At 38.8% G+C, this 12351-nt stretch overlaps 1 protein-coding gene across 2 annotated transcripts in view; it reads right to left on the bottom strand.

Annotated features, from left to right (window-relative positions):
* The window catches only part of LOC126284927 (nuclear receptor corepressor 1-like), a 355946-nt gene that overhangs the window by 219167 nt on the left and 124428 nt on the right, over nucleotides 1–12351 (bottom strand). For both annotated transcript variants that reach the window (XM_049984190.1, XM_049984191.1), the window contains exons 3-4: nucleotides 10424–10755; nucleotides 2613–2751 (exon numbers count right to left, since the gene is read on the bottom strand). In XM_049984190.1, the coding sequence (XP_049840147.1) occupies nucleotides 2613–2751; nucleotides 10424–10755 (471 nt within the window). The remainder of the gene's footprint in view (nucleotides 1–2612; nucleotides 2752–10423; nucleotides 10756–12351) is intronic.

Here is a 12351-nt window from a genome sequence, read left to right as displayed (position 1 = left end):
TAAAACCCTTATGGGTTCTACTTGAATCAAATCACATTAGTGACAGAAATTGACTACTGTCTTGATTACAAAGAAATTGTCACTGAGATCTGGACAGGCAGAAATAATTAACGACACACTATTGACATGTTCTGAGACATCAAGGGATCACCAATTTAGTATTGGAGGGCAGTGTGGAGGGTAAAAATCATAGAGGGAGACCAAGAGATAAATACACTAAGCAAATTCAGAAGCATGTAGGCTCCAGTAGGTACTGGGAGATGAAGGAGCTTGCACAGGATAGAGTAGCATGGAGAGCTGCATCAAACCAGTCTCAGGACTGAAGACCACCACCACCACCACAACAACAACAACAATGAAGCAAATCACACTACTAAAGTCAATCATTAAAATTGTTCTTGGAGTGGAGGATTATAGTAGCTGTAACGCAGATGGTTGTTTATCATATAGCTTAATTTAATTTCCCCATTATTCCACCATGACATAAAAAAAACACCTCTGTTAATAAAGAAACAATCATATGAAAAAAAAAGGCAACAGCCCCCCTCCCCTCTTCCCACAACAAAATATCTAGATCACAGTACAAACATAAAGATGATGAAAACCCATGTTAATTGAATTCATGGTTTGTTTATAGCTATTATGATAAGCTGCAACTCCACAAGAACACATATTTTGCTTAGAAAGGTCTTTGACAGCAGCCCTTCTTAGATACAATCTATATTACACCACTTAAAGAATAAAAAGAGCCACCTGGATCCCCAGTTGCATGTTGCCTACCTAACAGTCTTCAGGGGAAACAAAATTTTAATTTTCAACATTCCATATAATTACTGACCAAATTTAAAGAGCTGTCATAATCTAACCATTAAGAGGCATAATCTTGCCCTACAGGTTTAACACCTTACATCAAGTATTAAAGTTGGGAACTGTGTATATGCCTTAAGAAAGACTTAAGTCACAGCACACAAATTAGCCAGACTACATTCATCCAGTATTTAAGAATGAGAGCACTTAATGACTTCCACCTAACTTTACATACACTTTCAAATCTTTTCAAACTTTTTTCTCAACAGATATACATCTCTCTCCACACACAAATCAACAAAAAGAAAATGTTTATTGCTTACTACATTTTCACTGACACAGTAAAACTTCAGTATGAGGCATGACATTTTAATTCACAACTTCTTTACTATTAACTTCACTCACAATATTTTTTGCAAGCAGAACCCACTTATACCAATGTACAAACCTGCAAAACTATATGTAATTGACCACTGACCATTGAAAAGAGTTGGGATACATTTATTACATGATCTTTCTCAATGTAGATTATGTAACAAAACATAAAGACAAGGCAACATACTGCAGCTTTGTGGAGATCTAATGTGGTAAACAACACACTGCTAAGCCTCACACATCCATCTTGATAAGATGAAGACATATCCTCCTCCTTACTAGCTACAACTGAATGAATGATATAAAATGTGTGTGTGTGTGTGTGTGTGTGTGTGTGTGTGTGTGTGTGTGTGCACGCACACGCACACACACACACACACACACACACACACACACACACACACACACACACACACGTGCTAGTGCGTGGACTTTTCTATGAAACTGAAATCAATGAAAAATTTTGAAAAGGACGTCAGTTTAACATCTCTTCAACACCAGTGTTATTGGAGACAAGTTAAAAATTTTAATCTTTAACTATAGCATGCAAAATTTTATTTACTGGTTCAAAATACTGGTTTGCTGGACATGAACAAGGGCTATTCAACAATAAAATATGTGGATTTTTTGCATTATTTAATTAACTAATACAAAAATTTATTTTCCTTGCCCATACCTTTCCATAATCAACAGTATTAGAGTAACGAGGCTGTACTACAGCTAGATGAAATGACAAGGCCTGGACTCATAGCAGGTTTCCAAGAAATTGAATTGTTAATTTAGCCTATCAACATCACATAGTATACTTCGTGTAAAATACAACACTACACTGAAAAACTAGAGAAAAATTATAAAGCTGACACTGTAAAAATTAAGTGAAGATGGGGACTGGGAGAAAGTGGGTGGTATCTTGCACTCCTCATTATTATAACACCTATCCAACACAAATGATTATGATCTCATTTTGATTCACATAGATGCTCTTATTTATTGCAAATTGTAAGTTTACTTCATTTTTTGTCATATTTCTCTACATTTCTCTAAACCAATTCAACAAAATGTTTGTTTTCACGCTATTTTGCTACGACCTAATGGTTTACAGATTCACTTCCTCCTTTATCATTGTAAACAATGCCTATTCACATTGAAAACCTTTACCACACAAGTTATTGCAGAGAATACACCATGAGCCTGCACGATGTCCCATTCCAGTATATTTTTCAAGTAATCCTAATTGTAATTTATGTTTCTGCTAGAAGCTAAATGTGGACACACAGAATGTGTAATTCAAAACACTTATGCTATTTATGAAATTTTACATACACTTCAACCACAATATAATTTTCTGCAGAATAATTACTTGGGAGTATATGGAGTTTCTTAAGCTCACTTAAAGGGACAATATATAAGTAAGGCTTTCTGTGACTTACCCTCGTGTCAATACGCAGAGGTTGCTGCACGTCCGGCTTAGCCTCTCCGAGCCGCATTCTCTTGTAAGGTGGACCGACATCATAATGGACAGTGGGTGCAGATGCCACCAAGGGCATCGCTTCACGCACCTGGTCGGTTCTACAGGAAATGGACTACGTGTATAACATTGCTGCACAACATTGCAACTGTGATATTATAAAAAAATGTTGGTTACAATGACACTGTTTAATTCTGATTTAACGGTAAATATTATTTATAAAAATATGACCTAATACGAGCTTTTAACTTGGCAAAACTGCTGATGTAGTATATTTATAAAATTGTGAAAACAGTATAGAGACGGGTTTGAGTAGTGGACAGGCTGCTATGGGTGAATGATCACTTAAGAGCTACAGCAGCAACAGTGCTTTGCACAATTTTAATGTATTTCAGAGCTTCTCGTCTTTAGCATTAGTTTTGGCAACTGACTTTACTCAAAAATCTCAGGTGGTTAGATAAATCATCCAGGCACTTGAATGTGATTTGCAGAGTATCCATGTAAATGTAGAAGCAACGGCTTCAAAAAGTGCTTCTTGGGTAGTGACACAAAAAACGTGCTCATATGTTCACTAACTGAATATCAAAATGTGTGTGTTTGGGGGGGGGGGGGGGGATCAAACTGCAGAGGTCATCAGTCCTTAGGCTAACACACTAATTAACTAACCTATGCTAAGAACAACACATACAACCACGAGGGATGATTCGAACCTCTGGCGGGAGGGGCCGCACAGTCAGTGACATGGTGCCTCTAACCACGCGGCCACCCTGTGTGGCAACTGAATGTCCCAGTGTTACAAATTTAGTTCCTATGTATTAGCATGCAATCCAACAGCTGGTTTCAGTAAACAGATGTATAACAGCACAGAGTGTGTCTAACTGAAGCAATGGGACTAAGGGAGGGGAAATAAAGTGATTAAACACACGAGTCCTACATCTCTCTCTATAGTATTGTGTTATGTTGCATTGTACATACAGGTAAATAATTTTACTACTTATGAGAGTCATGTGACCCTTCCCAAAGAAAGTCCCCATTTAGATACAACATGAAGGAACAGAAGTTCTAAGTTATTGTGCTTTTACCTTCAGAGGCACTTAAGTGTATGATGGAAGGGGTTATAATTAATAGTTGTTCTGTAAACAAAATTAGACAAATAAAAAGAAGATGGTCTGATGTTTCATAAAATTAAATCCATATTTAAGAACAATACTGCTATGAATTTTATAGCACATTATGATGTTGTGCTGTTACAGTCACTGTCACAGGAGTGAAAAATGCCACTCTACACATGATGCACTTACAGGCAAAGAGCAGTTCACTCATACTCTATAATTACAAAAATAAAAGGCAACTAATTTCTTTAACTGATGCTAATGAGATTTATTTATAAATTCCTACCGAATCATCTTTGTAGAAATGGTCTGTTTTAAAATCATAAAGTGATCTCCTAGCATGAGTGCAGAACAGCTATGAAAAGAAACTTACTGAGAGACTCAGATGGGAATAAAACAGTGTGAATTAATGACTGGCAGAATGAATATCACACAGCATAAAAAGCTTAATAATAATTACAGAAAATACATACTTATTTATTAATTGCTTACGCATACTAGCTTCTGTCTAGGACACGATGATAAAAAACAGTGACCATCAAATTATTGTTTTGAGTGCTAATGGTGGCCATAGTATGAAAATAATCTGTAATGGGAGTGGTAAGAAACAATCCATTAGTTCCAAAGGGTAAAGAAACAATTCTTTTCCATTTGTGCGTTCATTAACTTATCTCTTTTACAAAAACTTTTATAATGAACTTGACACAGATAATGTTGTCCTGCACCAAAATAACGATTCTTAATCATGCAGTCAACCAGATCCAACGTGTAAAATCCCTTTATGCTCAGATTGATAACATAATGAAGTACAGTCAAAACAGTAATAAGCTGATCAAGAAACTCTGCTGACATTAGTAGCATATTTTGTAGTTAGAAGTACGACTCATTGAGAAGGTCTAATGACAAAATACTGCCATATTTTGCATAATTTCATGCCCCATTGCGCTACGAAATTATCTTCTGGAGAAAAATAGTTGAAGTAAACTAAGTATTCACACTAGAAAACTGAGTAATAAGAATAGTGTGTACAGTAGATAACCACACTGCTTGTGAAGCCCTTTTCATATACCTTGGTTTTCTTACACTCACTTCCCTGTATATTCACTTCCCAATACTGTTTGTGGCTAGTGATGAAAACCATTTTCAAATGAATTAGCATTTACACAACCACAGTACAATTAACAACAACAATATCCATACAGACACTATTCATGCATAGAGTTCGGAGTGGAGTTCTCTGTTCTGGCACACTCAGTCTGTTTAACAAGCACAACTGTAATGCAAGGTATTTTGTAGGTGCATTCATAAATGACAATGAAGGGATGAATGAATAGATACATGACGAAGTACAGTCAGAAGCCGACAAGTAGGTACTTACAATTCTTTTATTCCATTCTTCTGTAATGTAAACCACAGCAACAGTGAAGTATAAATCGTCAGTGAAACACGAAATCTGATTAAATTGGCAAAATTCATGCACATGGCCTACAGGCTGGTAGAAGTATTTTCCACAGAAGATTGGTACATGTCACTTATCTCAACAGAATAAATTGTGGCATTAGGGAAGAGTGTAACAGGCTTGGGGCAATATTTATCAACCCAAATATGTTTCTGAATGATAAATGTTTGGGAAAAGATGGCTTACATTTTAAGAGGTTAGGCTCTATGAACTTCAGTAAAATGTTTATCAACAAGTAAAAATCCTAAAATCAAGGGAAACTGGGAGTGACAGATCAAAGATACAAACCAAAAATAAAAAAAAAAATATCAAAGAAAGGACACCTATCAAATAACTGTAAACAACAAAAATGCTCTAGTGATGCAGTGGAATATCAGAGACTTAAAAACAGAAAATACCCTAATCTGCAGTCTTGTAGAGTCTGCAATATGTTATGAAGTAAGAGAAAATTTTAATTATTTAAATGAAAATGTTGTGTTTCAGCGTTGCTTTGTAGAGTTATGTGCTCTGAATAGAGTGGTGCCACGCAGGATTAACTAAGCAGTTTAAGGCGCTGCAGCCATGGACTGAGCGGCGTCCCATAACATTTCACACACACACACACACACACACACACACACACACACACACACACACACACAATAGAGTGGTTATATCAGTCTACAGAATTCCTGTCTGCACTGTAACAAAAGTGTTCTTAGCTAAATTCCAGTGTCTCTTAGAAATATTTTAAAAGAAAGTAAGAAAAAAATTGTTATTGCAGTAGGCTTAAACATAAACGGATATTGCAGTGGCTGTGTTATTCACAATGGGCTAAAATCATACAAATATCTTGATTTTGTTATCCATGTTAAATGTTATGAAGCTATATTTTGAACAGTTGAACTGACTGCTAAAAAAGGGCATGCATTCATCCTCCAACACAGAAACATGAGAAAGCAGTGTGATCAGTTGTTCAGTCAGAGTTAGGAGCTAAAGTCAAAACTCAAGAGATACAGAAAATTAGATTTGAAGCAGAAATTATACTAAGTCCTGTCCAATGGTTTCAATCAATTTTTCTTAAATGTAGCAAAGATCAGATGTAGATATGGCAGCCCATCAAGAAAAGGCAAATTTCCTATACTCTGATCACAAAGTCAACTCACATTTTAAGCAATTTGAAAAAAAAATCATGCAATCAGATATGGAAAATGAAATATTGTCTTCAAACAACAAAACCTCATCTGGGTGGGATGAAATACCCACATCTATAACAACTAGGATGTGTATCACATCAATTCACTACCTCTATCAATTACAATAAACCAACCTTTAGAGCAGGGATGTTTCCCAAATAAAGTTAAATACGCTGAGATAAAACCTTAAGCCATGGCATGTGTTATTTTCGGTTCTTATATCAATTTTATACATGGTACGAGCCACTCAGCTTCAGCTATTGTAATTCACGACCATACGATGTAACACGTGATGACACATACCTCACAAATATTTTCTACTGTTAATATTTTGTTATGTCTCTAAAAATAGTTTGTAACCATTTATAAACATTTTTAGGGCCCACAGAAGAATATATTTTTACAAATATCGAAACCTACATTAAGGTGGACCAGCGTTCGTGCTGGACGTGCAGACCGCGTGAGACGACGCTTCATCCAGTCCCAAACATGCTCAATGGGGGACAGATCCGGAGATCTTGCTGGCCAGGGTAGTTGACTTACACCTTCTAGAGCACGTTGGGTGGCACGGGATACATGCGGACGTGCATTGTCCTGTTGGAACAGCAAGTTCCCTTGCCGGTCTAGAAATGGTAGAACGATGGGTTCGATGACGGTTTGGATGTACCGTGCACTATTCAGTGCCCCTCGACGATCACCAGAGGTGTACGGCCAGTGTAGGAGATCGCTCCCCACACCATGATGCCGGGTGTTGGCCCTGTGTGCCCCGGCCGTATGCAGTCCTGATTGTGGCGCTCACCTGCACGGTGCCAAACACGCATACGACCATCATTGGGCACCAAGGCAAAAGCGACTCTCATCGCTGAAGACGACACGTCTCCATTCGTCCCTCCATTCACGCCTGTCGCGACACCACTGGAGGCAGGCTGCACGATGTTGGGGCGTGAGCGGAAGACGGCCTAACGGTGTGCGGGACCGTAGCCCAGCTTCATGGAGACGGTTGCGAATGGTCCTCACCGATACCCCAGGAGCAACAGTGTCCCTAATTTGCTGGGAAGTGGCGGTGCAGTCCCCTACGGCACTGCGTAGGATCCTACGGTCTTGGCGTGTATCCGTGCGTCGCTGCGGTCCGGTCCCAGGTCGACGGGCACGGGCACCTTCCGCCGGCCACTGGCGACAACATCGATGTACTGTGGAGACCTCACGCCCCACGTGTTGAGCAATTCGGCGGTACGTCCACCCGGCCTCCCGCATGCCCACTATACGCCCTCGCTCAAAGTCCGTCAACTGCACATACGGTTCACGTCCACGCTGTCGCGGCATGCTACCAGCGTTAAAGACTGCGATGGAGCTCCGTATGCCACGGCAAACTGGCTGACACTGACGGCGGCGGTGCACAAATGCTGCGCAGCTAGCGCCATTCGACGGCCAACACCGCGGTTCCTGGTGTGTCCGCTGTGCCGTGCGTGTGATCATTGCCTGTACAGTCCTCTCGCAGTGTCCGGAGCAAGTATGGTGGGTCTGACACACCGGTGTCAATGTGTTCATTTTTCCATTTCCAGGAGTGTATTTGTGGCAGACACTACAACACAATAGAACACATCCTCCATGCCACAGGGCAGTCCTTGCAAGACATCGACAGAGTAGGATGTGCTGACTGTGAACGACGCCTTCCATGTGTGTGGGGGAGAGGTGATCGAGACAACATCTGTCAATAAAGTCTGGTATGCATTATAACAGAGGTTCCACTACTTTTTATCCAACCCATGTAACAACGACTAACACATTTAAGTAACAATGGGATTCAAATGAGGACAACTAAGTCAAATAGTTGCTGCTTCTGCCAATTAAATATTTTTCTGGAGGGCAGTACTTATTCACATATAGGTTAATACTGCATTACATGAGAATGGAAAGTGTAAACATAGTGTGCAGTAATATTTTTTCTCGGCTTGATGTGCACGGTTTATTAAATACAGATGTTCCAAAGACATAAATGTGTGTGTTGGGAGCGGGTTGAGAGTAATTGTTTGTCTTCTCTGGACAATATACCACACAGAACTTCCTATTTCTTTTGTAGCAATTCCAATCCAGGTTCTTCTTAAGCTATTTTCAGAAAAGTATTGCAATTAGAAAAATTATGAACTGCTTACTGAAAGTGCATCCCCGAGCTGTTAAATCTTATTACAAATACTGTGCATGGTACTCGACAGAATGTAGAAAAACTAGCTACTAAAAGTTAAAAATGAACAATCAAGAATAAGATATACAGTCTAGCAGGCACTGCATGGTCTGTTGTGCCTATGAGAGTACACAGGTTCAAACAAATCATACCTATCAATTGGATTACCTCCTTGCGAGATACTCAGACATGAAGAATATTCCCAACTATTGTTTGGTTTTAAATCTCAGCTAAACATCTGGCAGAACTCTCATAGAAAGTCTCACTACATGTTTCATAACAAACAACACTCAGGAAACAAACATATCATCTGATTTACAATACCCCCCCTCCCCCCAAGTCACAATACACACATGGATGATAACTAGTTTCGCATAATGTATAGGGTTGTCAGAAACTGTCTGGAAAGCTTGTACAGGTGTTGCAGGGTAGGCTGTAGTGAGAAATAATCGTTAAGAAAAAGAATTCAATACACTGCAGCGTTTCAGCGGTAATTGGCATTGAAGTTAACCATTCAGGCCACTGCACACATACAAGTGACCGGCCAGAGATGGTGTCACCAAACGTGTTCTTCATTAATATTCCTATAGCCGAAAGAGAGAGACAATTAAACATCTCCTTGTAATCACAGACTCATTACAAAGTGATATTTGACTGCAGCAAGCAACATTTACATGACTGCTGAACATTAACCTATTACTCTTACATTACATTCAGATGCTGCGACTTAAATGGATGAACTAGCTGCCAGACTAATGTGTGCTGCAATTGTGGCAGTCAACAGAAAAGAATAAAGCATTACAGTTCACACAAGTCACCAATTCTCAGACCTAATAAGATGGTGGATGTATGTACATGTATGTCAATTTTCTCACTCATTCTTTCATTCACGAGGTTTCACCAGTGTGAAATAAATCAAGTTATAAACTAACGAAGTGCAGCTACTGTTAGAAGCCGCATTAACTTTTTTTTCTGGTATAAATGATTTCTGGTCACTCGAGCTAAATACTGCATAGTAAAATCGGCAGGAAACCTGTTTAGTCATCTCCTCTGTAAAAGTACAAGCCATTACCGAATATTAGGCTGCGTCAATATTCAGTTGAAATAAAACGACCATAATTGAAATACACAAATGGTGAAGGCAGTCCAGTATAAAAAAAACACCAGTATATGCAAAAACACCAGCAGAAACAGGAGGCTAACGATTTTTGCTCAGTGAAGGTAACAATAAGAAAATTACAAATGAATGAATGTTCCTGTGTGTCATATACCTGTACTAACATGAAACAATAATGCATTTGAGTAAAAATATGCTATTACACATGCAGCAGCACTGGGACAACACAAACAATCGCCAAATTCTACCCCACTGAACAATCAAACTATTATACATAAAAATATTTTTTTCACAAAAAATTATTTATAATTATACCATTAATCCCCAAAGTTCTAGTTCATTGAGCAACCAAACTAATAAACTTATTTCTTTCTCTTTCCAAAATATTTACTTTTTAAGATATCATTAAATCATAGCCTTGTTTGTGTTACTGTTACTACAAATTTATTATAAACCACAATCCACCAGCCATCTTAACATAGTTCACCAAACCTCTTAGAAAACAATATTTTAAGGGGAATCAAATCCCCATTTCAAGTTATGACAGCAAAAGTAAAAAGACATGGAAGTATTGCACTGTATCTCTAATTTTTGTCAAGGGAATATACATGTCCTTTATGTGTATTATAAACAATTTTCCTCATAAAACATTTGGGCAACATTTATGTTCGCACACATTAATCTACATTATTGTTAAAACATACACTTTAATATTGTAGATCACTTACGGAGGTTGGAGGCGTGCTCCCTGTGGCAGGGGCCTGAGGAACTCCTGAGGATGCAACAATGAAATTCGGTTACGAGGCTGCGAAGGTGGGGGCAGGTACTCGATCTGTGCCTGAGGTGGTTGCTGTTGAGGTGGAGGAGGTGGCTGCTGAGGTGGTTGCTGCTGGGGAGGTGGCGGCGGAGGCGGTTGTTGCGGTGGTTGCTGCGGTTGTGCTTGCTGCTGGGGAGGTTGCGGTTGCGGAGGTGGGGCCTGGCGAGACGTTTGCTGCGATGGAGGTGGCGGCTGGGGCGGAGGCGCCTGCGGGGGCTGTGCCGGCGGTGGAGGCCGTTCCGGCTGTTGGGACAAAAGACCTAGTCAGTAAAACATCTTAACAGTTTTGTCTGTCTATCTTCCTAAGAGTTATGAAAGATTTTTTGCTATTTACTCTATACTGTAAAAGTTCTACAATAAAGTCAAGACTTGCATAAAAACCAGCCATTTAAAAATGATTCTACCAGTTAGCTCATCACTTATTCAATTATTCATTTATTTATTGTGGTCCATAGATCCCAACATGAAGAAGCTTCTTCAGAAATAGGAAAGAAGGACATACCATCAACAGTGAGGTCCTTAAAGACAGAGCACAAGCTCAGATAATGAACAAATGAGGAGGGAAATTGGCTCTCCTCTTTGGAAAGGAACTAACCCAACTTCTAGGTAAAACATAGAAAACACAAATCTGGATTGTCGGTTGGGCATTTGAATCATAATCCTCCCAAGTGTGAACCCACCGAGCTAACCATTGCATCACTTCCATCTGGAATGACAAAGTGAAGCAGCTCTGCCAGATGCTACATCTGCTGTTAATTATCATGAACTGCTGTAACAATAGGAATTAGGATACACTGCTAGTCACCACACATAGGAGACAATGAGAAGCGTACAGATAAATATAAAAGTAGATTGTTAGGCGTTACTTCGCTCTTGGAGAAAGTCCTTACTCAGATAACACATTCGTACATGTAAAACCATGAATAAGTGACCAGTGATGTGGATAACATCCAACAGCAAACTTTTGTATGTGCCTGTCTGCTGCTGAATACCTCCTCTATGTTTTGAGTATCAATTTATCCTAAGGCATTTTGTTATTTCATCCCAGATTTTTCACTGTTTGATAAACCGCTATAAACTATCCATGCTTACTCACACTGCTGTTTCCTTAGTTAAATGAAATAGTTGCTCTTTACGTTCTATTACCTCATTAACATCTATATAAGCACACTAATATTCATCACAGAACTGTTGTCTATGAGTCATAAGAACAGAGACATTTTTCCACCAAACATTGCTGCTTTGCCATGCAGCTAACAAAAACTTTCCGTAGATTAATCTAGTTAATCAGATAACTACTATAAGGAGTAGCTGATAAGACATATTTTTAATTTTCTTTTCAATTTATAGGTGTTTTAACTTTGGGTTGCTGCCACATAAAAGCTTGTCAAGTTAGTAATGTAGATACAATGATATCTTGAGAGATTTTCATTATTTGCCAGTATCATTTACACAATGCTTATGCAATTCAAAATTGTAGACAATGAATGCAGCACTCACTAAAAATTTAGCACATACATTCACTTAAGCTAATGAACCATCAATCCAGCTCCCAAAAATTACTGCTAAATACAATTTCTAGTCTGAGGAGATGGTCCTGAACTTGTATATCTATTTGTCACTAGCGTACAATTACCAGAGGTATCACTTTAATTATCCTATACTGCAGTGTTTTACCAAGAAGTTCATGTGCTGTTCCTCTTCTGCAAAGCCAAGTAACTACACACACCTAGCAAACAGAGAGAGGGTGGGGCATTTATCTTCCATTGTGGCAATCATGAACTGTAGTCAGTAATTACTTAAGTTTTTTGCACAGGATATTCGTATAGGTGTATAAAT

The sequence above is a fragment of the Schistocerca gregaria genome, chromosome 8 (genome assembly GCF_023897955.1).
Source record: "Schistocerca gregaria isolate iqSchGreg1 chromosome 8, iqSchGreg1.2, whole genome shotgun sequence".
NCBI classification, from domain to species: Eukaryota; Metazoa; Arthropoda; class Insecta; order Orthoptera; family Acrididae; genus Schistocerca; species Schistocerca gregaria.
Note: the sequence above shows the minus strand (reverse complement) of the source record. Positions and strands in the feature narration are given on the sequence as shown.